The sequence below is a fragment of the Artibeus jamaicensis genome, unplaced genomic scaffold (assembly GCF_021234435.1).
Source record: "Artibeus jamaicensis isolate MK-2021 breed Jamaican fruit bat unplaced genomic scaffold, CSHL_Jam_final scaffold_537, whole genome shotgun sequence".
Taxonomy (NCBI): Eukaryota; Metazoa; Chordata; class Mammalia; order Chiroptera; family Phyllostomidae; genus Artibeus; species Artibeus jamaicensis.
The window spans coordinates 1,514,009-1,538,281 of NW_026522047.1; the positions used below are offsets into that span (position 1 = coordinate 1,514,009).

General features: G+C 63.0%; 2 protein-coding genes across 4 annotated transcripts; both read left to right on the forward strand.

Annotated features, from left to right (window-relative positions):
• The first annotated feature begins 924 nt into the window (after nucleotides 1–924).
• Nucleotides 925–4,015, forward strand: HRAS (HRas proto-oncogene, GTPase). 2 transcript variants are annotated; one of them, XM_037163111.2, is made up of 6 exons: nucleotides 925–1,090; nucleotides 2,289–2,450; nucleotides 2,627–2,805; nucleotides 2,908–3,067; nucleotides 3,154–3,235; nucleotides 3,615–3,707. In XM_037163111.2, the coding sequence occupies exons 2-5, from the start codon at nucleotides 2,340–2,342 to the stop codon at nucleotides 3,214–3,216; spliced, it is 513 nt and encodes a 170-aa protein (XP_037019006.1). In that variant the 5' UTR covers nucleotides 925–1,090; nucleotides 2,289–2,339; the 3' UTR covers nucleotides 3,217–3,235; nucleotides 3,615–3,707. The 2 variants fall into 2 exon arrangements, with proteins under 2 accessions (XP_037019006.1, XP_037019005.1); XM_037163110.2 differs by lacking the exon at nucleotides 3,154–3,235 and having other exon boundaries at nucleotides 926–1,090; nucleotides 3,615–4,015.
• Nucleotides 4,016–12,120: 8,105 nt separating this feature from the next.
• On the forward strand, nucleotides 12,121–23,089 carry RNH1 (ribonuclease/angiogenin inhibitor 1). 2 transcript variants are annotated; one of them, XM_037163089.2, is made up of 10 exons: nucleotides 12,121–12,215; nucleotides 16,164–16,268; nucleotides 20,035–20,205; nucleotides 20,415–20,585; nucleotides 21,021–21,191; nucleotides 21,289–21,459; nucleotides 21,592–21,762; nucleotides 21,993–22,163; nucleotides 22,605–22,775; nucleotides 22,856–23,089. In XM_037163089.2, the coding sequence occupies exons 1-10, from the start codon at nucleotides 12,205–12,207 to the stop codon at nucleotides 22,941–22,943; spliced, it is 1,401 nt and encodes a 466-aa protein (XP_037018984.2). In that variant the 5' UTR covers nucleotides 12,121–12,204; the 3' UTR covers nucleotides 22,944–23,089. The 2 variants fall into 2 exon arrangements, with proteins under 2 accessions (XP_037018984.2, XP_037018985.2); XM_037163090.2 differs by lacking the exon at nucleotides 12,121–12,215 and adding an exon at nucleotides 13,841–13,932.
• The last annotated feature ends 1,184 nt before the right edge of the window (nucleotides 23,090–24,273 follow it).

The following is a 24,273-nucleotide window of genomic DNA, read 5'->3' on the forward strand; positions in this document are numbered from 1 at the left end:
GGGAAGCGGGGAGGGCGGCAGCCTGTAGGGCCTGTCTAATTTGAGAGAGGCTAGGGGAGAGAGGGTGACAGACTGCGCGCGACGTGAGGCTTAAGTTCCCAGCCAGACTCGTTTGTCCGCGGACTCAGATGCCCTTGCTCAGCCCAGGCGCTCCCGCACCGCCTGCCCCTGGGCGCACAGCCGTGCCCCGCCCAAGCTGCCAGGAGTCCTGGAGAAGGGGGGCAGCCGTCCCAGAGCCACCTGCGGGGAAAGGGGTGCAGGGCAGCCGGCCCCCCTGCCACTGAGGATTCCAGGCTCCTGGCGCAGCCCCGGCCTGCTCCTGGCACCGACCCTCGATCTGGCGGCCCCTCTGCCTTCTCCAGCCAGAATTCTGTGGGGCGCCCGCGGTACTGACCCTGCGGGCTCCGCCCTCCCTGAGGACTGTTTCTTCCGTTCCGGGGCCATAGGTGGGCAGCGCGGCGCAGAGACCTCTGAGGGCGCAGGCGCGGCTTTAGCCGCGAGCTCGGCGTGGAGGGCGCGGGGGCCCGAGCAGCTCAGGGGCCGGAGGCAGGGACCCCAGGGACCCCGCCCCAGCCCACACCCGGTAGCCGACTCGCTCCTCTGCACGGTCTCTATCTTTCCGGCCTGGGAAAGTCCGGGCTTTCCTTCTCCGAGAAGCTGTTGGCTTGGGACGCTCGGCTGGAGTTCCGCATCTACCCTCCGGCGCCGGCGGCGACACCTCCCCCCAGTCCCCGGGCCACGGCCCACGAGGGCTAACCAACCCGGCACCGCCCTCCGCGCCTTTGGCTCCCGGAAGCCCCGCCCGCCGCAGCCACCGAAGGGCCGGCCCCTCGGCCAACCGGAGCGGAGATAGGCGGTTCTTGGTTTGAGTCCGGAGCGCACAACCAATGGAAGGCCGCGCTGGACTGATGGACAGGCGCAGGGCGGCGCGTGCGCGGGCCCGGGCGAGTGTCCGCCGCCCGCGCTCGCGCCCGCCGCCCGCAGCCGGAGCCGCACCCGCCGCGGACGGAGCCCATGCACTCGGGGAGCCGCGCGCCCCGGCCCCCTCCCCCGCCCGTGCCGGCCCCCGGGGCAATCGCACCAGTGAGCGGTAAGTGCGGGGCGGGGCGGCGGCAGCGGGTGGGGGGCACTGGAGTCGGGGCGGCGGAGCAGAGCAGCGGGGAGTCCCAGTCCTCGCGGGGTGCGCGGGGGCGCAGGTGAGCCGCGGGCGGGGCGCTGCGGCTGGTGACCGGGTCCCGGGGCTGTGGGCCGCGGGGACCCTGGGTGTGCCTCCCCTGGCCAGCTTCTCGCGTTCCGTGTGCCTGGCCCTGTCCTCCTTGGGGTCTCCAAGTGCCCTCAGGCAGTGTGCGGTGTACCCTGCGCCGAGGCCCGCGGGTGGCCATGCTCTAGGCGGGGTTTCCCACCCTTTATACTCCCCAGGACCCCTTGGAAGAGCTTGAGCGCTGGGGGCGAATCTGAGGTTTAGGAAGTCTACTGTCCTCACCAGGGCACCCCCTCGTTAAACGTCAGAAATTGGAGACACCCCAGCTGGGGCCTTAGCCCGGGGCCCTTTCCCGTCTCCCCCATCTGTCTCCCTGCGCTCCCACACATCCTTGGGTCTGTTCCTGTTGGTCTACCTGTGCTTTCCGGAACCCTTGGCCCACTTGGCCTCCTCACCTGCCTTGTTTTCTCCAAAGTTCCCGTGGCAGGTGGACACCACAGGTCTCCTGTCATTTTAACCGTGTGGGTCTCCTCCGCGGAGCTATGCTGAATCCGAGATTAGGGGGCTGGGTTCTTTCTCTGCCCATCATCCGGTGCCTGCAACAGCTCCTGGCTTGTAGTAGGTGCTCAGTAGTACTTGTCAAGTGCGCCCACATGCCCAGTGGGGCCTGGAACCGGTTGCCGGTTGACACTGGCCTGCCTGGGCACGTTGCTTTGTGCTCCACTGTGGCAGGACCTGTTCTTGCTGGGGGGCGGGCACTGGTAACCTCAGCCTCAGGCACCTCCAGTTCAGGCTTTCTGCCTACCCAGCAAGTTCTAATTTGGGTGCATGGTAGGGAGGTACTCTCAGCTGTCAGTCCTGCTTCTCCGGGGGCTGGCTTCCTGCCTTTCATACAGTCACTCTGTGAGGCCAGAGGCGGTCCCGCCCCCCCGCCCCCCACGCCACCGCCCTCCCCGTGCTGCAGGAGCCACAAGTGGGTGGTGGGCCATCCTTCTGCCTTCACGTCTATTACCTGGATGTTGGGGCCCAGAGCTCAACAGGTCTGCCCTGTGGGGCCTGGGCGAGGCTGATGGGGCTTCCTGTGCAGGTGGGACAGGAGACCGCCACAGTCCCGGGTGTTGCAGCGCCTCCAGGAGCCATGACGGAGTATAAGCTGGTGGTGGTGGGTGCTGGGGGCGTGGGGAAGAGCGCCCTGACCATCCAGCTCATCCAGAACCACTTCGTGGACGAGTATGACCCCACCATCGAGGTGAGCAGTCTGCCCCTCGCCCCAGCCCCGCGTCCACAAGTGGGCTGGGCCCCTGCCTGCTGTGTAGGAGGGTCCCCTCTGCACAGGGCCTGAGACGCCAGAGGTGCGGGGATGGCTGGCGGTGCTGATGCCCAGGCCTCAGAGGCGAGGCGTCCCTGATCAGTGTCCTCCCGCAGGATTCCTACCGCAAGCAAGTGGTCATCGATGGGGAGACGTGCCTGCTGGACATCCTGGACACGGCGGGTCAGGAGGAGTACAGCGCCATGCGGGACCAGTACATGCGCACCGGGGAGGGCTTCCTCTGCGTGTTTGCCATCAACAACACCAAATCTTTTGAGGACATTCACCAGTACCGGTGAGCTGCCTGCCACGCACGGAGGCCTCCCCATGCTTGCTGTGCGTCTGGGCACAGTCCTGACTGCAGCCTGCTGGCTCGGTCACGCCTTCCTCCTTGCAGGGAGCAGATCAAGAGGGTGAAGGACTCGGATGACGTGCCCATGGTGCTGGTGGGGAACAAGTGCGACCTGGCCGCACGCACAGTGGAGTCTCGGCAGGCACAGGACCTCGCCCGCAGCTACGGCATCCCCTACATCGAGACCTCGGCCAAGACACGCCAGGTGAGCTGGCTCCCGCCCTCAGGTAGCCAGGGCCCCGCCCCGCCCCGCCAGGGAGCCTCGCTCACGGCCCCTCTCCCTTGACACAGGGCAGCCGCTCTGGCTCTGGCTCCAGCTCCGGGACCCTCTGGGACCCTCCGGGACCCCCGTGACCCAGCGGCCCCTCGCGCTGTAAGTCTCCCGGGACAGCAGGGCAGCCAGGGAGGCCAGGGCCAGGGTTTGGGCTGAAGGAGCTCTGGCGGGAGGTGGAGGTCCCTGGAGAGAGCTGTCTTGAGCCAGGCCAGAGCGGTGACCCTGGGGCCCCAGCCCTGCTGCCCCCAGCATGTCCCCAGTCTCTTAGTGGGCTTTTGGGGACAAGGGCAGTAGCTCAGAAGGGAGCTGGGCACAGGGTGATCAAGCTGCGAGCCAGCCCTGGGGCAGTGAGAGGAGCAAGGCAAGGCTCCTGGTGTGCGGGTGGCTGGGGAAGGGTGCAGGGGCTCCTTGGTCTCTGGGTCTCCTCTCCTGCTGAGCCCTCAGGCCAGTTCCCCTCTGAGCGGCCCCTCCTCCCCAGGGCGTGGAGGACGCCTTCTACACACTGGTGCGCGAGATCCGGCAGCACAAGGTGCGCAAGCTGAGCCCGCCAGACGAGGGCGGTGCCGGCTGCATGAGCTGCAAGTGCCTGCTGTCCTGATGGCTGCGGCCCGCCTACCCCGGCGCAGGCCCTGGAGGCACCGGGTGCTAGGAGGAGGGGAAGGAAGGAAGGAAGGAAGAAAGGAAGGAAGTGCCGCCGAAGTGCCGCCGGAGCCCGGCCAGCCCAGCGTCGGTGGACAGAGTGACCACGGACCTCCCAGGACACTTTGCACAGACTGGCGTGAACTGAGGTCGCCGGCACCCCAGTGTGCCTCTGCGCGAAGCCCCACCCTGGCCCACGGGGCGCAGGTTCGACTGCAGTAAATTATTTGATGGTCTTAACCTGGCGTCTGGCTGAGGCTGGGCGGCCGTGGTGGTGGTGGTGGTGTGGCCTCTCTCAAAGTTCGGTGGGACCCCAACTTCCTCTGGCCAGCGGCCCCTCTGCTACTCAGGGTGTCCAGTGCTGCAAGCACAGGCTGCTCACACGTTTCAACATTTTCACAAAAAGCCACTGATGATTGACCTTTACCCAGCGAGGGGGCACCTGACAGCAGGGGCTGGTCCTGTCCCCCGGAAGAGGCCCCCTTAGCACAGAAACCAGCAGGGCCGGGGCCCATGTCTGGCCGCTCGGAGCCCCCTGACTGCAGGGCAATCGCAGTTCTTCAGCAGTAGGACCACACAGGGCAGAGGTCCTGCCCCACCATGCCAGGTGGCCACACAGGGCCAAGTCCAGCCCGCCTGGCTGCCCTCTGCGTGAGGGTGGGGCTGGCCCGCCTGTCCCTTCCGCTGTCCCACTAGGGGGCCCGTTGTTCCCAGATCTGCCTCAGGTTGCTGGCCCGTGTGGCTTTGTGGGGCACACTCAGGTGGTAGGTGGCCACACCCCTCTGTGGGAGAGCCCGCCCTGACTTGGGCCAGGACCCAGGACTGGCCGAGACCCCAGGCGCCCCTGCTCTCCGAGGGCCCGTGTTCAGGCCCGGCCAGCACTGGGAGGTAGGATGTGCCACTGACTGGTGAGGGCCTTGGGGCCACCGGGTTTTCGGTCACAGTTCCAGCAGCAGACCCCTCAGGTACCCAGTTTCCCTGCGGCAGGGCAGTGGTTTCCCAGGGCTTAGCCCTTGGGGGCTTGGGCGGGACCTGTCCTGGGGCCTAGAGAGTGGCCCAGGCAGGTGTTGAAGGGACCCAGCATTGTGGCTCTTTGAGGAGCTGCCCTCCCGCAGTCTCTGGGTTCACTGGGGGGGGGAGGCTGCTGTTGCTGTAGCCATACCCCAAAGCTGTCCTGGGTTGGGGGGCAGGCAGACCAGATAGCCTAAAGCCCCTGGCAGAGGCCACCTCATACTGCCACTTTTCAGCCTTGGGGACAGTCTGGCCGGGCTGCTCATACTTGGCGATGAGCCAGGGTGGGTCAGCCCCTGTTCTCTGGAGGGAGCGTCCGGGCTGGGAGAGGCCTGGGTGCTGGGACCAGCTGCTCCAGGCCCAGGGGCATCACGGGAACTGGTCCCGTGGGAAAAAGCAGACTAGCAGCATCTGTCCCAGGCCAGGTGGCCGTGCTGGCTGTGCCCCGTGGAGTCCCAGTTCCCTGCGTGGCTGCCCTGGCCTGAAGCTGAGCCACACCCCAGGCTGCTGGCCCCCAGGGTGCGCTGCGTCCACCCTGATGCCCAGCCCCAGCCTGATTTTCCAAACCTCAGCAGGAGGGAGGATGCACAGGGACCCGGAGGCTCTCCCCGCTGTTTATTGCCCCAAGAGGATGAATCAGCAGGGGCCTGTCCTTGACCCCCAGGAGTGGGGGAGGTCACACCTCAGAGCCAGGCCATCGAGACCTGAAGGTGCCTGAACCCAGTGTCCTCCAGGGCCCAGGGCAGGACAACAGGTAGTCCTGGCCTCCACGTGTACACAGGGCCCCGGGGGTGGGGGTGGGAGGGCTCAGGTTCCTGCCTGTCCCCCACGGAACCTTGAGCTGCTGCTGCTGTGTTCTGGTGTGTACCACACCTGGGGGGGTCTGCCTGTGCCCTGCAGGTCCTGGGCTGTGCCATGACAGGGGAGGCCAGCCAGCCAGCGAAGGGCCCTCCCCTGGCCCACCCCTCAGTGGAGGGTGCCCTGCTCACTCAGCTCTGCACGTGGGCCACTCACTCCCGAGCACCCTGAGGACTGTGGCAGGGCCACGAGCACATGCTTGTCCTGCAGGATGTAGGTACCCCACAGCTTCAGGGTGAGGGAGAAGGGGGTCGTGGGGACAGCAGGTGGAGGGACAGTTTGAGCAGGGGCCCCTGAACTCTAGTCCAGGCAGACCCCCAGGGGGGCTCAGAACTTCTCACTGGGTAGACTGGGCTGATGGGGACATGGTGCCTGGACAATGGTGCTCCCCAAAAGGCCACTTGGTTCTAAGGGCCAGGTCAGCCTGACCGGTAGCGTTGCTAGGGGGCCGGCAGAGCCCGCCCCGTGCTCGGGGGAATGCACCCCAAGGGAGCCAGACTGCCTGCAAGTTGGGCCCAGGCCTCGTCCACACCCCCAGCTGACCAGCCTTCCCTCTGGGGCCACCGTCCCCAGGGGCTCTCCTTGGGGCTCTGGGCTTCCCCAGGATGGGTGTGACCCAGAACCTCAGCCTGGGCTTTGTCGGGGTGGGCTGAGCCCTGGGGACAGGGAGTGGGAGGCCTGGGGGTGGGTTTCCCTGGGCAGCCCAGCTGTCAGTGAAGCCCTAGCAGAACTGGCTGGAGGGTGGTTTGCTGCTGCTGGTCCTGGCGGACAGCAGAGGGCGCTCAGGGCCTGCCTCCCAGTCCAAGCCTTCCCAGTGTGAGCCCAGGGGCCCCCAGGACAGCCCCTGGGGCGGGGGCCAGGCACCTCTCCACCTTCGGCAGTGCTTTCCCACAGCATGGTCATGGTGGGCCTGGGGCCCCCAGTTTTTGGAACCTCAGACTGAAGCAGCCTGAGCAGCCCCTCCAACAAACCAGAGCCTGCTCCTAGTGAGACGGCTGGGCACTGACAGGTGTCCCCTGCCAAAGCCAAGGCTGTGGCCCCACTGTGTGCCCCTGACCCTGAGGTCTGGGGAACACACTCTTCTTTGAGAGCAGGACTGGGGGACCAGGGGCAGAGGCTCCTTGCAGGCCCGAGCAGATGTCCCAGCCTCAGACACTGCCCTTCTCCAATGGCGGCCACAGTGTGGGTGTGCAGGGCCCAGATCTGAGGGACAGAGTGTGCGGGTGTCTCCTGTGTGCGGGCTCAGCAGTCAGGCTAGGGCACACAGGAGGGGCACACTGCCAACTGGGCCTCGTCTAGCCACGGGCCTGAGAGCCACTGGGCCACGGCCAAGCCTGAAGCAAAGGGGCAGCGGATGCAGGGCCATGTGGATGGGTGGGGGGCCGTGGCCACAGGAGCTGGAAGGCGGTGTAGGGAGGCGGCCGCCTTCGCTGATTGGACGTGGATGGGGTGGGGCTCCCCACCTGCCCCACTGTTGGGGAAACTCCTCTGGGACGCCCTCCTTGGCCTGTTTGGCTGCCTACTATGTGTGCTGTGCCTGCTGGTCATCAGGTGGGCCGCATAGAAGGCGTCCTAGCTTAGGAAAGTCAGCCAGACGCCATGGCCTGGTTCGTGCCTGGAGACAGGGTGCCAGGATAGCCCTCCAACACGTGGGGCCCAGCTTTTCCTGGACAGTCTCCTGGGCGGCCCCGCTCCTGCCCCGAAGCCCGGAGCCCTGCAGGCCTTGTCCTGGGAGTACTCTGGGGGCACAGGCTCCCCAAGGCTGGGTGACGGCACCCTGAGCCCAGGCCAGGATAGCGGAGCCGAGCCTCATAGCTGCTGCCGCCTGAGGGAATGTTCTGGGAAGAACGCCACACCAGGGAGAGCCGTAGCCTCTGTCTGGCGCATTCTCATGGGGGGTGGGTTCAGGTTAATAGGGCCTGGTGTCCCTGCCAGTTCCTGACTGGCAGTGGGGGCTCAGGTCCCCACCAGCAGCCACGCTCACCAGCGCCGATGAGCTGTCCTGGGTGCTCACAGGTGCTCCGTCTCCAGAGGCAGGTACACACGGTGTTGTAGCCAGTGGCACAGGCCAACAGCGTGAGGAGCAGGGCTTCCTGCCTGGAGAGGGGATAGTGGGCGTGGGTGTTGTTTGTCTGACAAACCCTGAGGACAAGACAGGAGAGGGTGGCTCAATGACATCTAGTCTCCGTGCATCCTTAATCCAGAGCAAGACACAGAGGACCCAAGGGCCGTCCCTCGGGTTATTTCTGAGACTTTCTCGTCTTCGCTCTCTGCCCCCAGGGAGTGCTGCTGGGACTCCCTGTCTGTCTGGGAAGAGAAAGCAGGGCTCCCTAGCCCCCCAGCCCCCGTTAACTGCAGAGAGCTCTTCACGAGTTTCTGAGCTGCAGTTGAACTTCACGATAAAGCCGGGCACCAGTGACGTCCTCAGAGCACCACGGGGTCCGAGACTCTCGAGAGCACCGTCTACGCACAAGGAAGTGCCGACAGCTTGGGTGTGTGATGGCAACAGTTTTTATTTTCAGTACTCGCACACATTCAGGTTTGGTCTTCGGGTTTTCAGCAGGTGGAGCTGCCAGTGCCCCTGCACCCCGAAGTGCCCCATGGGGGCCAGGCTGTCCCCGGGCCGTCAGTCCCTGGTGACCCCTGCTGCTCTGCTCCACCCCATGCCCCCCTTGGTTTGCCTTTTCCAGCAATGTCCTCTGAGTGAATCACAGAGGATCTGGCTTCTTTCACTGATCCAAGTCCATGTCAGGTCATCCTGCACTGAGTGGGTCCACAGATTGTTCTTCTTCTTCATCGATTTGTGGGTTCGCACAGTCCCCCCTTTCCCTGCTGAAGTCCACCTTCAAAGCCACCTGGCTGCTTCCGGCTTTCAGTGATCAGAAACAGTTCGCGTTCCATGCAGGTTTCATGCACGCATGTGTTCACTGTCAGCGGGGTGACACCCTGTGAGCCCTTTGGGTGGAGAAGCTGCCCCCCACAGCAGACGTGCCATCGGCGCCCCCCTGCGGTGAGTGGCAGCCCCTGCCTGCAGCCCTGCATCCGCATCCTCCAGGCACAGGCTGTACTGGGCTGTGGCCAACTGGTGGGTGTGTAGTGGCATCTGATGGGAACACTGTGCATGTTCCCGGGTCTGCTGGGTGCTTGCTGACACGCTGCACAGCAAGGATGTGTGTGTGCATCATCTTTGTCAGGTGTCTTCGGATCATGGGCCTGTTTTTAAAAGATTTTATTTATTCTAGAAAGAGGAGAAGAGAGGGAGAAAGAAGGGACAGAAACACTGATGTGAGAGAAACATCGATCAGTTGCCTCTTGTACTGGCCCGACAAGGACCAAACCCACAATCTAGGTCTGTGCACTGACCAGGAATTGAACCCACGACCTTTCACTTTGCAGGACAATGCCCAACCCACCGGGCTATGCCGGTCAGGGCAACTGGGTAGCTTTCCTGGGCAGATGTGGGTTGGCCCAAGGTTAAAGGGTTTGCCAGCTGGCCCTGTGTCCATGTTTGCAGACAGGCTCGGGGGACAGCAGGCGCACCAGGCTTGTCCTCACACCCTAGGGTCTGAGGAGCACTAGGCCCACAGACAGCAGCTGTGGGGGAGTGGGTTTGGGTGGTGGCTCAGGGCTCAGAGGGCTCGCTGCCATGCCCTCTGTACACATGCAGCTGTCGGGGATGGGCGCTGCCACTGGGGGTTGTCGCTGGAGGGACAGAGACCTCCCTGTATTATTTCTTATAGCTTCATGTGAACCTACAGTTTTCTCAAAAAGTGGGGCTGGCCCTTGAGTGGAGGGCAGTCTGCAGGCTGCACAGGCGTCTGTGGAAGGGAGTGAGGAGGGGGAAAGGAAGGCACAGGATCCAAAGGGCCCCTACTGGGTGGGCTTTCTGTGGGCTTAGCCACACCTCAGGGGCCTGATCAGTGGGGGTGGAGAACAAGAGGCCTGGCAGAGTCCCCAGCTCCTCCTTGCATCCTGCCCATGGCCGCAGCGTTACAGCCCCTTCCAGCTCCAATTCTCAGAGAATGGGTCAGTTTAGCCAGTTCATCATCTTCCCCAGAACCTGCCCCATTTGCCTGGCGCCCCCACCACCCACCACTGGAAGGCTTTGGTCATTGTTGACGCTTCCTCCCCCTCAGCCCCCCCATCCCCTTCCGCAGAATGCTGCCAACAGGAGCTTGGCTGGCCCTGCCTTCCCATCCCAGTACCCAGCTGGGGAGCTGACATGACCCCTGTGTGGCTCCAAGAGGCACCCCACATCCATGGCAGTGGCCCTGCACCTGTGACCTGAGGGGTCTGGCTGTGCATGCAGCACCCAACACGGGGCGGCTTGGAGTAGTGCAGGCTGCAGCTACAAAAGCAAACCAGTGCAATGTCTCTGGCACAGTGGTGTCATTAACTGCTCCAGCAAGTCCTGTTCCTGTCCCTTTCTGGTCTCCTCCCCAAAAGGGTGAGGCATAGGTAGACTTCAGCCTGTGGCCTGGTCCGCTCTGACCGCTAAGCCCATGGCAGTTAACTCCCAGATGCCAGGACACTGCGAGCCACATCTGTTTCTCAGAAATACCTATTGCCGAGATGGCCCGGGGCTTCGAGTGCAAACCCCACTGGCAGGCTGCACTTCCAAGTCTTGAAAACAGGGAGGTGGCCCATTCCCTGAGAACCAAAAGGCTGAGCACAGTATTAAAACAACCCCCCTGCCTATCAGGCTGCTGCCAAGACCAGGAGGAGCTCATACAAACAGAGGAATGAACTTCTGTGCCTCACATACTATCAGCAGCCAGCCTATGCACCCAGGAAGACACGCCATCCCACAGGAGCACCAACGGACGGAAAGTGTGCGCGCCACAAGACAGGGAATGCCGTCCTCAGAGTGCTGACAGAAATGACTGCACACCTGCAATTCTATACCTAGTGGAAGTGTCCTTCAAATACAGGGGGCACACAAAGGCGTTTTCAGAGAAACAACCCACCAAACGCATCCTCAGTTCTCCAGGATTCGTCTGTTCTGCTCAAGCCTGAATCCTCAGCACCTACGACACCGCGGGGCACAGTTGCCAACATTCGCCAATAATGCCGGAGCAATACGACGTTACCCGTAGATCATAAACGCTGCCTTGAATAACCTTGACGCTTTCTTTCGTGTCTATCTGTACACCATTCTATCATCGTCCGTTTGTCCCCCGCCCTATGGCGCAGTCAAGGCTCAGCAGAGGGCTGTCACGCAGAATATTGAGACCTTGACTCAGATTCTGCTCCAAGTCACCGAACCCAGCCTGTATCGCCAGGCTCACATCCCGACCCTGCCCGAGAGGCGAGCTCCAGGCAGCGTCCTCTCCTCGTCGGATGTCCGAGGCCTGCCCACGCACGGGACCCTCCACCCGTCCCAGGTCAAAGCCTGGGCTGTGGGTGGAGGCCAGAGCCGGCCCGAGGGAGACCCAGCCCACCCATAGTCCCGCCCACCAGCGACGCCCTCTTATTGACCACGCCCACACACCCGCCCCTCGGTTTGGCCCCGCCCCAACGCAGGACCCCCCTCCCCCGCCCCGCCCACCAGGCCCCAGCTGCACCTCCAGACCACGCCCCCACCAAGGGTTTGGATGGCGGCCTGACCACCGTCCAGCTAGGCCCTCCCTTCCCCCTATAGGAAGTGTGCCGCTCCTTCCTGGTGTCAGGCTAGTGAGAGTCCGCTGTCGTGTGTAGGTCAGTCAGACGGCTGACCTGTGGTCAACCCTTACCGGCACCAGCGTTGGTTGGGCCGCCTGCGTACGCACTCCAGGAGCTACTGCGGTCACGCTGCTCAGGAGACGCGCGCGCCGGGGCGGGGCGGGACGCGCTGGGACTGCCGGGGTTGGGGGACCCAGGAGCGGCGCACCAGGGGGCGGGGCGCGGGGGCAGGAGGACGTCAGCGCGCCTAGTGGCCTTCCCAGCTCCAGTTGCGTCCCGAGTCGTCCCTGCGCGTGCGCATCGGTCTTGTTTTCAGGAAACGCGGGGAGGCGAACGCAGCGGCGCTGCGCTTGCGTCGTCCACCTCTCGGTGGCTCGGCCCTAGCGCCGTAGCGGGGTCCGCCGGCTTGAACTGGTTCGTTGCCTCCGTGCCAGCCGGACAAGCTAGGGCTGTTTTTGTCAAGTTTTCTCCCCCAAATTGAGTAATCCTCTACCTTATTCCCAAAGGAGCCGGCCCCCAGGCAGGCCCTGGCAGAGGACTCCCCGGGTCGACCCACAGGGCAGTGGGCCTTGGGCGTTGCCATGTGCCCGCCCCACCACTCTGCCCTGTTAGGTCACCCAAGAATCTGGGGGGCTCTGGGTCGGCGACTCGGGTTCGGGAGAGAGTATGTAACTGCAACAGCACCTCGGGGGGCTTTGATCCAGGGGTGTCACGAGAACTGGAGAAATGTAAACACTGGGCCCACACTTTGCAGAATTGGGCAGGCTCCAGACAAGGTGCCCACGCAGGTGTGGAGACACGCGGGTGCGGGGAGAGCTGGTGGACTTCTGCAGCTTTCCAGGACAGCAGTTCAGCAGTATCTTGGAAGGACCTTAGAACCAGGCAGGTCCCCCTCTAGGATGGTGTCCAGGTAAGAATTGTCCAAACCTGGGAGAATTTTTATGCGTGTATTAGAGCCAGACTGGCAAGTGCTGGGGATTGAAATCTCAGTGCATTAAGCAAACGCTCCGGAGAATGGCAGTTTTGCAGTTTATGTTGTGAATTAGAAAAACGGGCCCTGGCTGGTGTAGCTCAGTGGATTGAGTGCGTGCCTGCGAACCACACGATGGCGGTTCGATTCCCAGTCAGGGCACATGCCTGGGTTGCAGGCCAGTTCCCAGCAGGGGACTCATGCGAGGCAACCATGCATTGGTATTTCTCTCCTTCTCTCCTTCTCTCCTTCTCTTACTCTCTAAAATAAATAAAAATAAAAAAAAGAAAAACGGGAGGAGGCATAAGGGGCGCTGACCTCAGGGAGATGGGCGCCCCAGGCCCTTCACCTTCCTGCCTCTGTCTGGTTTTCTACCAGAGCACACGGTGCTCGAGTCACAAAGTCTTGTTCAATTTGGATGCAGGCCCGCCAGGGCCCGCAGAAGCCCCGCTCTGCCCCTCGCCCGCCCTCCCGCTGCAGTGGCCTTTGCTGGAATCCCAGCGCCGCCCTCGTGGTCCTGCTCCCCTATTTTCACTTGACACTTGTCGAGTTGACAAGTATCTGCTCTTGCTCCGGGGGAAGCTTATAGGCGTCTGGGCCTTGGCGGTGCGCCCCCAAAGAGCCCTGTGCTTTCCAGGACCCCTGTCCCCACACTCGTGGCCCCGGCCCCCTTGATGCACAACCGAAGGCCGGCCCAGCCAAATACTCCCTCACATCGAGTAACACCTCACTTGATCCCCCCAAAGAGCCGACGGTTCTCATCCCCCATGCGTACTGTGCGGACCCCTGGCGGCCACAAACCTGAGGCCTGGTCGGCGGCGTGCATTCCCCACCCCCTCCGGCACATTCCACCATCTAAATACTGTTGGTTTACTTCTAAATTTCCTTCCCCGGCCAGCCTGGGTACCGTGGGCGCTGGCTCAGACCTTGGCCCGGCTCTGCACACCGATGTAGCCCGGTAGCAGTGGCCGGCCCACGATCGGTGTTCGATACCTGGTTGGGTCGATGACGGCCTGAGCGGTACAGCACACGGAGCACCCCTGTTCCCGCAAGTGTGCGAGTCAGCCGGGGCACCGAGGCCGGGGGAGGCGGTCGCTCGCTGCGGCTGTGGCGCCCACGGGCGTGCCTTGCGCGGCCGCGCGCCCCTCGCAGGTCTCCACACGTACTCAAAAAACCCAGTAGTGCACTCCCGATGGCCGTTCCCTGTCAGGAGTGGTGTTTCTAACTGTCGGATCGCGGGTGTTATTCAACCATTTTCAACTGTTTAGTCAGCCATTTTCTGCCGATGGACGTTTAGATCGTTCCCAGGTTGAACAGTTACAAAATGCTGCACAAAGACCCTGGGGACCTGTCGCCTAAGCTCACGGTTGCTCTGGACGGGTGGGTAGAAATGGGTGCACGCGCGTTTTACATATCGAACCGGCGCCCGGGAGACCTTGGGACAGCCTCGCCCGCCCCCCGCGTCACAGCTACTCATCTCCAGTCTGGGAGCTGAGAGGCGTCTCAGGTGTTTTGTTTCTGCTCCAGGGAAACTCGCGGGCCCGCCCCTCCCTACGCCCCGCCCCCCGCCCTCCTGGCTCCGCCCCGCTTCCAGGCCCCGCCCCCAGCCCGATCCCCGGCGGAAGCAGTGTCCAGGCTAAAGCGGCGGCGGCGCAAGGTGAGGTGTGGGTTTGAGGGTCCCGGGGTCGCAGCCGGCCGGTCGGGTTGGGGAGGATCTTCCGTGGCGCCCCTGGCGGGGCGGACGAGCTCGGGAGACCCCCGCGAGCGCTTCCTGCGGCCCAAGAAGGGCGCGGCCGGCGTCGGCATCCCCGTCTGCGCGGCCGAGCGCCGCCTGACCTACTGGAGGGACCGCACAGAACAGGATGCGGACCGCCACCTCCACACCCCCTCCCCCCCCGCCGCTGCATCCCCGCGCTGACGGAGGTAGCCTACGGTTCCGGGCCGCCAGCTCGGGGCTCGGTGGGCCCGGGATGCGCCCGCCCGGATGGAAGCGATCCGTGGGCGCCGCCCCAGCGAAGGCCCAAGCCCAGCGCCTGCTCTGGCGCAGGTCCCTCTGAGCGGCCTGTTGTCACACTTGAAAGTGCTGATTTTGGGGCGTTGGTCAGCTCCTGGGTCCCACTCTCGGGGCCCTCGGGAGCAGCCCAACTGGGGAGCCTGAAACGCGCTCGTACCTCCCTAGATCGGGGACCTTAACGGGGCGTCTTTGGGGGGTGCCGGACGTTTCCACAGGGTTCTCTGAGTATCCAAAGGCCCAGCGAAGGGGGTACCCCAGTGACTGTGAAGCCCAGGGGAGCGTCTGCCAATGGGTGACCCTGTCTCTGTTCTTAATGTCAGACCACCACATGTGAACGGCTCTCCTTGGTGTCAGGCTGCTTCTTGGAGAGGGTGCAGCCTGGGGCAGCAGCCAGGGGGCTAGGGGCACAGTGGTCCCTCCAGGTTGGCAGGCGTGGGAAGCAGCAGCCCTGTCTCTCCCCTTTGTCCAGGGCGGGGGATTCTGAGTCCCTTTTAGCTGACCACACCCTGCCCCCCCAGCGGGGGAGGCTGGGATTGCTCACACACTCTGAGCTGTGGGTTGGCGGGCTCTTGGCTCCTCTGTGTGGCAGGGCCAGTCACAGCCACCCTCCCCCCTTTCTTCAGGCCCACCTACCAGGACCTGCAAGCGGGACCTTTGCCTGCTGGTTGTTGGTCAGCAGTAGTGCAACCAGAGCCTTTGCCTGCCCCGCCCCCCCTGGGCTCTGAACCAGCTGTGGGCAGCAGGGAGGGGGGGTCAGCCAGGCCGGGCAGTGCCAGGCGCCTGTGCAGACACTCTCGGGGAAGCACACCCAGGAACCCCAGGGCAGGGGTTTTGAGTGAGGCTGAGTTCTCAGGAATCCCGGGGTTTTGGGGAACCGGAACCTCACGTGGGGCTGAGTCATTTTGCTTGGCAGGCCCACCTAAAGGGCAGCTCAGTCACATCATTTCCAGGGCTTTTCATTGCTATTGAGTGAACCCAGATGCCCCAGCACTACCCCCTGCCCTGTCAGCAGTGAGGCTGGTCCACCTGCAGGGCCTCAAGTTCCTGGTTCCCCGTCCCTGTCCGTCTGTCCTGGCGTGGCTGGTCCCTGGTGGGGTGTCAGGGCCTGTGATCTGCTGCCAGATCCTCGCTCTTTCCCAGCCTGCCCCACGGCCCGGCTTCTCCACAGGCCGGTCCAGGGTGGGGCAGGCTGTGCCCTGGCCCGTAGGAGTCCCAGGCCCTCAGAAAAGGGTCACAGAAGCTGGGCCTGGTGTCCCCACCCCCGCTGCTGTGTCCTATCTGGGGCACCCGTGAGCAGTGCTCCCTAGAGAGGTGTTACCTGTCTACAGGCACCTGTCCCTCCCAAGCTGCTGCTTTGGGTGGTGAGGCCTGGGGTCCTCACATCTTGGGGGTGTGAGGGTGTCTTTGGCTTTGTGGATGGCCCAGCCTGGGAGGGAAGGCTGGTTGAGCAGGCAGGAATAGTTTCCAGAGCACTGTGTGAACTGCCCATCCCACGCTGTGTCCAGGCCGACAGGCCTCCCCCTCCCAACCAGTCCTTGCCTGGGCAAATGAGGCGGAGGAGCTTCAGGAGGCAAGCCCAGGTCCTGCCCTCTCCCAGGCGGGGGCAGGAGGCTGGGGGGTGAGTGCAGCCTCTGCCCCCGCAGCCCTGGCCCCAAACTCTGTGGCCCATGGTGACTTTGCCAGGGCAGCCCACGGGTGCAGTGTCCCTCTGCCCTCCCCATCTTTGTTCCTGGGGGCTGAGGTGGGGACAGGTGCTGAAGGAAGGAAGCAGCACCGCCTGGGGGAGAGGCCGTGGCGTCTTTCGCTGGGTCTCTGGTTCCTGAGACGTGAGAGGACTGGGCTGAGGAGTCCTGCTGCCCCTCTGCCCCCCCCAGCACACACCTGCCTCTCACCATGAGTCTCGACCTGCACTATGAGCAGCTCAGCGACACCCGGTGGACGGAGCTCCTGCCTCAGATGCAGCAGTGCCAGGTGATCAGGTGCGTGCTGGGTCCCCATGGGTGGTGGCCAGCAGGGCCTCATGTGGGCGCCGTGGGCTCCGAAAGCACCTTCCTAGTGGATGTGCGGCGCCTACTGTATGAGTTTCCCACGGTGCAAGATGTTCTTGTATTTCTCCCCAAACATTTAAACATGTAAACCCATTCCTGGCTCATGCCTGTGGGCGGTTCTTGGGGTGGAGAATCTGAAGGCGGGTGGGTGGAGCCTCTGTCCAGGGTCTCTGGGGCTCCCTCTTCAGGGACAGTCCCTCCCTCGCCTCAGAGGCGCTGCCTGACCTCGGCCCGACCTGGCCTGCTGCTGAGGTTCTGGAGCCCAGCCTGCCCTCAGTCCTCACACCACGGAGGCTACCGGCTTCTTGCCTTTCTAACTGTTCTGAGACAGGTGTAGGTTCACGGAAGGGTTACCAACTCGGGTGGGGGGCGCCCTCCACCCTGCTTCCCCTGAAGTTAGTGCCAATTGCCTGGGGCACTGGGCAAAACCAGGAGCCCTCTGCGGCCACCTCAGCTTGGACGTCACCAGCTTTCCCACTGTGTCCTTTCATGTCCCAGTCAGTGCAGAATCCCGCGTGGCATTTGGCCGCCTCCTGTCTGGGATGGTCCCTCTCTCCTTCTTTGTCCTTGTGTCCCCCTCTTTGGTTCAGCTCAGCTCTGGAGAGAGTCCTGGTGACGTCTTGGCCAAGTAACACATTTTTTAAAATATATTTTGTTGATTATGCCATTACAGTTGTTCCACTCCCCCCCTTCATTCCCCTCCACCCTGCACACCCGTCCCCTGCAATCTCCCCCCCACCCCGGTAGTTTATGTCCATGTGTCACAAGTTCTTTAGCTTCTACATTTCCCATACTATTCTTGCCCTCCCCCTGTCTATTTTCTATCTACCGTCTATGCTACTTATTCTCTGTACCTTCTCCCCACCTCTCCTCCTCCCACTCCCATTGCTAACCCTCCACGTGATCTCCATTTCTATGGTTCTGCTCCTGATCTAGCAGTACTCAGTTTGCTTTTGTTTTAGGTGTGGTTGTTAGTAACTGTGAGTTTGCTGTCCTTTCACTGTTCATCTTTTTTATCTTCTTTTTCTTAGATAAGTTTCTTTAATGTTTCATATAAGGGCTTGGTGATGATGAACTCCTTGAATTTGATCTTATCTGAGAAGCACTTTATCTGCCCTTCCATTCTAAATGAAAGCTTTGCTGGATAGATCAATCTTGGATGTAGGTCTTTAGATTTCATGATTTGGAATACCTCTTTCCAGCCCCTTCTTGCTTGTAATGTCTCTTTTGAGAACTCAGCTGACAGTCTGATGGGAACTCCTTTGTAGGTGACTGTCCTCTTATCTCTTGCTGCTTCTAGGATTCTCTCTTTCATTTTAATCTTGGCTAATGTAATGATGATGTGCCTTGGTGTGTTCCTCCTTGGGTCCAATTTCTTTGGGACTCTCTGAGCTTCCTGGATTTCCTGGAAGTCTATTGCCTTTGCCAGATTGGGGAAATTCTCCTTTATTAATCATTCGAATAAGTTTACCACTTGTTTTTCTTCCTCTTCTCCTTCTGGTACCCCTATAATTTGGATGTTGGAACGTTTAAAGATGTCCTGGAGGTTCCTAAGCCTCTCCTCATTTTTTTTTTGAATTCTTGTTTCTTCATTCTTTTCTGTTTGGTCATTTTTTTCCTCCTTCTGGTCCACTCCCTTGATTTGAGTCCCAGTTTCCTTTCCATCACTATTGGTTTCCTGTGCATTTCCCTTCATTTCACTTAGTTTAGCCTTCATATGTTCCTCTAATTTGTGACTAAAATCAACCAGTTCTGTGAGCAACCTGATCACCAGTGTTTTGAACTGTGCATCTGATAGGTTGGCTGTTTCTTTGTCACTTAGAAGTATTGGCTCTGGGGCTCTGAGCTGTTCTTCTTGAGCCATAATGTCTTGGTCTGTTCGGCCTGTTATGTATGAGGGGTGGAGCCTTAGATGTTCACCAGGGCAGGGCAACCCAGTTGCTGGGTTGTGACGCTGTATGTGGGGACTGGGTCAGAGAGGGGCAATGGCATTTGTTTTGCTCTCGGATTTCGGTCTCCTCTGCTGCTTCCCACAAGCAAATTGGGCCCTTCTGGTGCTGTTTCCCGGGTGTGTGGGCCTGTGCACCCTCCAGGACCCTGTGGGTCTCTCCAACAAACTCTGTGAGCCTGGGGGCCTCTCCTGGCACCTCGACCCCCAAAAAGCTTTTCCAATTGGTGCTTTTAGGCTTTAATTCCCGTCACTGGGGCCCTGGGTTGCAGGCTCTGTCTCACTGCTCACGCCTCTGCCTGGTTTATCTGTGCGTGAATGTGTGACCATGGTCAGCCTGCTGTCCTGCGCCCTCACTGGGTCCACCCACTGCTACTCCACACCTGGGATCCCCCAACCGCTGCCTGCGCGCCTGGGTTGGTCCTGCCGCCTTTTCTTGCCCACTCAGTCCGCCAGCCGCTGGCTCCACCCCTCTTACCAGTCTGGCTGAATGGTCTATTGTTGTCGGACTTCCATACAGTTCAATTTTCCGTGTTTTGGTTGCGTTTTTGTTACTAAAACTTTGTTGTCTTTAAACTTGGTTGTGCGAGGAGGCAGTTTCCATCTACGCCTCCATCTTGGCCGGACGTCCAGTAACACATTTTTGGCAAGCACACACAGAAATGACGGTGCGTCCCGAGGGGCGTGTGGTCGCGAGGGCGCCCCAGTCGTCCCTGTGGCCTCCGCTCAGGCGGTGTGTGCGCTGGTTCTGTTCTGTGAAGTCCCTGTCCCTTCACTGTGTGAGGGCACAATGGGACTGCGGCAGTCTGCAGCCTGGGGGGCGTTTTCACCAGCACGGCTAAGCAAAGAAGTCGTTTCATTGAAAAAGAAACAAAAACGAAGCAAACTGCCCTGGCTGCTGTGGCTCAGCGGGCTGAGTGCCGGCCTGCAACCCAAAGGTCCTGGTCTCATGCGATTCCGGGGCAGTTTTGGAATTTCGTGCCTGGGCTGTGGGCCGGGTCCCCAGTAGGGCCCATGCAGGAGGCAGCCACGTGTAGACGTTTCTCTGCCTCTCTTCCCCTCTCTCTAAATTAAATTTAAAAGTCCCAGGAAAAAAAGAAAACACATAAAAAAGCCCCCGCTTCTCCCTGGGTCGCCAGCAGCCACCTCAGGTGACGGACCAGACACTGCTCACACCCGGCCTCTGCAGCGCCGCCTTCTGCCTGGGGCGCCCTTCTCGGGTCCCGTCCCAGTGGTCGAGACTGGGCCTTTGCTTTACCGAGAACTTTTACAAATCCTCACCTGAGGATGTTTCGTCGGTTTTAGAGAGAGCAGGAGACAGAGGCATCGACCAGCTGCCTCTCACAGGCACAGGTGCCCTGACCTGGAATCGAACCTGCAGCCTTCTGGGGCACGGAACACGCTCCAACTGACTGAGCTGCCCGGCCAGGGCCCTTGCTGGCACTCCTCACTCCCCACCCTGTGCACATTTGTCACAGTCGCCCCCAGGGCTTCTCTGATGTCCCTCGAGAGCAGGTGGTCTGGGTCCTGGGCACCTGCAGTCAGGTTTCAAGTGCACCTGGCTGCTCATGTCACACCCTGGCTGTGCTCCTGAGGGCCCTGCTCTCCGGGACGTGAGGGGCGCTGGACACGCTGACTGTGCCCCAGGAGCACACAACCACCCTGTCGTTGGCCCGTGAATGGAGTCAGGACCTGCTGTGGGGGGTCACAACCCGTGGTGGGCGTGACCGTCTGGGCATCTGCCTGTAGGCTGGTGGACTGTGGCATCACAGAGGGGCGCTGCCGGGACGTGAGCTCCGCCCTCCGGGACAACGCCGCCCTGACAGAGCTCAACCTCTGCTCCAACGAGCTCGGGGACGCTGGCACGCACCTGCTGCTCCAAGGCCTGCAGAGCCCCACCTGCAAGGTCCAGAAGCTCAGGTGAGCCCCTGCGGGCCCCACGGCCGACCCTGCTTGTGCAGGGCCTGGGCCCCTGCCCCTGTGAGAGGCTCCTGGGGACCCAGCCACCTGCTCCCTGAGGTCCCTCAGGGCCCCTCCTGTGCACCTGTGTCCTGCCCTCGGCCCGGGGACCCCAGAGCCCCACAGCCTGGGTCTGGCCTCCCCGTGACTGTGGGCTTGTGGCCCGACAGCCTCCAGAGCTGCTGCCTGACCGAGGCCAGTGGCAGGACCCTGGCCAGCATGCTGCGTGCCGCGCCCTCCCTGCGTGAGCTGGACCTCAGTTACAACCCACTCGGGGATGAAGGCCTACAGCTCCTCTGTGAAGGACTCCTGGACCCTCAGTGCCACATCGAGAGTCTGGAGTGAGTGTGCCCTGCCCGGTCCCAGAGCTGCCTGTTCTCCTGCCCCTCGGGCCTGCACTGGACAGGCCCCTGCGCCATGCCAGCTGCAGGGAGGTGTGAGGAGGGGGCCGTCAGGGACAGGTGTTGCTCCCCTGTGACTCGGGCCGTGACCCTCTCAAAGGAGCCGGGAGCTGGCTGGTGACCCTGCACCTGCTTGCAAATGCGCAGAGGGGCACACTGGTGACTGGGGCAGGGGGCTGGTGGGAGGCCGGGCCTCGCTGCTGGTCCACTGAATCCAGAGCTTGGGCCGGTGGGTGGTCCCCAGGATGGTCCACCTACCTGGGCTCGGCAGGGATGGCTCTTGGCCTCGGCCATGCCATCGCTGCCCAGCAGTGTCCACGGGCCTCGGAGGAGGCGCACTCCCGGGGTGAGGACTGACCGCCCGCCTGTCCCCAGGCTGCAGTACTGCGGCCTTTCGGCTGCCAGCTGCGAGTCCCTGGCTGCAGCGGTCAGGGCCAGGCCGGAGCTGAAGGAGCTGGTGCTGAACAACAATGACTTCGGGGAGGCCGGCGCCCGGACCCTGTGCCAGGCCCTGGTGGACTCTGCCTGCCTGCTGGAGTCACTCAAGTGAGCACTGGCCTGGGTGGGGCGGGCGCTGCGCTGGGTGGGGCGCCTGGTGCTGGGTGGGGGTCTCCTGGCTCCCACAGCACCCCCTGTCCCCCAGGCTGGAGAGCTGCGGCCTCACCTCAGCCAACTGTCAGGACCTGTGTGGCCTCCTGGTGGCCAAGGCCTCGCTGCGCAACCTGGAGCTGGGTGACAACAGGCTGGGGGATGCGGGCGTGGCAGCGCTGTGTCCTGGGCTGCTGAGCCCAGGCTGCCAGCTCAAGACCCTGTGGTGAGTCGGACTCTGGGCGGGTGGGCGCAGGGGCTGCCGGTGCTGTGCCTGCGAGTCCGAGGCCACCGTCGTGGCCGGGTGGGGTGGGCACCGCCTCGCTGGCCCCGTAATGATGTGGCCCTGGCCCCGCAGGCTCTGGGAGTGTGACATCACGGCCAACGGCTGCAGGGACCTCTGCCGAGTCCTCAGGGCCAAGGAGAGCCTGAGGGAGTTCAGCGTGGCCGGCAACCCGGTGGGGGACGAGGGCGTCCGGCTGCTGTGTGAGAGCCTGCTGGAGCCGCACTGCCGCCTGGAGTCCCTGTGGTGAGTGCCCAGCGGCGGCAGGGGGCACAGGCGGTGTGTGCGGGGTGAAGGCACCCGAGGGGCCTGCAGCCCCGTGGCCGTGGCGGGAGGGGGCTGGGGGTCGAGGGCCAGGACGTGTGGCTGCCCTGGGCGTGAGAGGCAGAAAGGCCCCAAGTGTCCTTGGTGGGCAGGGCTGTGGGGGGACACTGGGGTGCCAGAGCCTGGCCACAGCAGTGCCCCGTGTCCCTCAGGGTGAAGTCCTGCAGCCTCACAGCCGCCTGCTGTGCGCACGTCAGCGCGATGCTGGCACAGAACAAGAGCCTCCAGGAGCTGCAGCTGAGCAACAACAGGCTGGAGGACGCGGGCGTGGGCGAGCTGTGCCGCGGACTCAGCCAGCCCGGCGTGCCGCTGCGGGCGCTCTGGTGAGCGTGCGTCGCTGCAGGGCTCGGCGCCCTCCGTCGGGTCCCGACCCCTTGCAGCCCCACCCCCACCCGTGGTGACGCTGACAGCACCAGGCCGGGGGCAGTGTTTTATTTTTGACCGGAGCGCTGGCCGCTGCCAGGTCTCTCGGACCAGCCTGACTGTCCCTTCTCTGCACCTTCTGTCTCTGCTGTCCCCAGGGAACCTGGCCACGACCCTGGCATGTGCCCTGATGGGAGTAGAGCCAGCGACCCTTTGGTTTCGCAGGCCAGCGCTCAGTCCACTGAGCCACAGCAGCCAGGGCTGACACTGGGGCCTTGACGTGTGTGCACTACCCCCGCCGTCCTGTGTTCTGCTGGTGGCACAGGCCCAGGTCACTCAACCAGGTGGCAGCAGCCAGGGGCATGCTCTTTGTCCTGACTTCTGCCCTGCTCTCCGCCCAGGCTGGGGGACTGCGAGGTGACCGACAAGAGCTGCAGCAACCTGGCCTCACTCCTGCTGGCCAGCCGCAGCCTGCAGGAGCTGGACCTCAGCAACAACTGCATGAGCGACGTGGGCGTCCTGACGCTGGCCGAGAGCGCCCAGCAGCCCAGCTGCGTCCTGGAGAAGCTGGTGTAAGTGGTGTGGTGGCCAGGGCGGCGGGAGGGGCCGGGGGCCGGGTGCACGGTGGCCCACACCCCTCTGCCCCGTGCAGCCTGTACGACATCTACTGGACGGAGGAGACGGACGACCGCCTGCAGGCCCTGGCGGAGAAGAGGCCGAGCCTGAAGATCATCTGCTGAGTCCCGCCCGAGGGGCTCCAAGACCGCGGGACCGGCCGGCTCCCGGGGGCGCTCATTCCTGGTGCCTTGGCTTTACTGAAGAGAAATGCTCACGTCTGAGCACGTTTTAGACGCTTCATAGTTATTAAAGTACTTTTTGAGCAGAAGGGTCCTTGTCCTTCCTTGTAGGGACCCCCAGAGAACCCGTATTGCAGGTACGACGCCTCTGTGGATGCGAACTGCCTCACGCACCACACTGGGCAGCTTGGAACAAGTTAGTGCCACTGGGCCTGGCGGGCGTGGCCCCGCTGCCACCAGGGTGGGGCCCGCCCCGAGATGCCTGGCCCAGCCATGGCCAGAGGTCTCCGTGTCCCTGTTCACCAGCTGGCCCAACAGCCCCAGTGGGAGTTGGCCCCGGGCCACATGCACCTCCAGCCTCGGGACTGCTAGACCCAGTCCAGCTGACAGAGCTCCCAGCCTTCTAGATGTTGAGGGCAGCCCCCCCCCCCAGCACAGTATGGGGGTGTGCACAGCCCACAGCAGCTATGGTGCCCCAGCCCTTGGCTTCTGCCCAGGACCCCGCCCCTCCCCACTGAGGACACAGGGCTCCCTGCAGGAAAGGCAGCCCGCTCTGGGCTGCATCTGTACAAGGTGAGCCTGGAGAGCTCAGGGACCTGGAGGCTGGGCCCGGGACCCAAAGGAGTGGCCGTGAGCACCAGCCCACGAGGCACCCCTGCCTCAGGCATCAGCACCGTGGGGCACCTCGAATCCCTGAGGTGCTGGTGGAGCAAAGCCCACTCAGGGACGAGCGGAGCAGGGTGCAGTGGCCCCTCTGCCAGCAGAGGCTGGACACCCCCACAGGGAGGGCCGGCCCACCAGCACTGGGAACAGGATGGGTGGGCTCAACGAGGCAGACCTCCGTCATGTCTGCAGCCTGCAGGGGTGGGGAGGGGCACGTGGATGCTCCTCTAGGTCTGAAGTCCCCCCAAGGGGCAGTGGACAGAAAACCACACACCTGAGCAAACCGCAGTCCCCGGAGTGCAGGGCCTTCGGAGGCAGAGCAGGCCCTGCCCTGGTTCGCAGTGAGTAGGGGCAGGAGGGCCCTCGCAGCTGGGGTGGGGCCAGGGGACTCGGCACTTCTCGTCTGTTTGAATTTCCAGGGTCCGTCACCAGTCACCCCCCAATCACAACCATTCCCCACCCTGTCCCCACAGGTCCCCAGCGGCTTGAGCCAGCAGACCAGGTGACCCTGTGCCCAGTTGAGCAGCCCTGCCCCCCGACTCCCACCCCTCTGGGCACCATCCCCCGAGCGGCAGGCACGGTGAAGGCTGTGGACAGCGAGGATGCAAAC

What these genes read in the sequence shown, in the direction of transcription:
- HRAS (XM_037163110.2), top strand. Translation starts at nt 2,340, where the DNA reads ATGACGGAGTATAAGCTGGTGGTGGTGGGTGCTGGGGGCGTGGGGAAG. An exon ending in AGTATGACCCCACCATCGAG is followed by an intron (nt 2,451 to 2,626) that starts GTGAGCAGTCTG and finishes GTCCTCCCGCAG; the next exon opens with GATTCCTACCGCAAGCAAGT. An exon ending in GAGGACATTCACCAGTACCG is followed by an intron (nt 2,806 to 2,907) that starts GTGAGCTGCCTG and finishes TCCTCCTTGCAG; the next exon opens with GGAGCAGATCAAGAGGGTGA.
- RNH1 (XM_037163089.2), top strand. An exon ending in CAGCAGTGCCAGGTGATCAG is followed by an intron (nt 16,269 to 20,034) that starts GTGCGTGCTGGG and finishes ATCTGCCTGTAG; the next exon opens with GCTGGTGGACTGTGGCATCA. An exon ending in TGCCTGCTGGAGTCACTCAA is followed by an intron (nt 21,192 to 21,288) that starts GTGAGCACTGGC and finishes CCTGTCCCCCAG; the next exon opens with GCTGGAGAGCTGCGGCCTCA.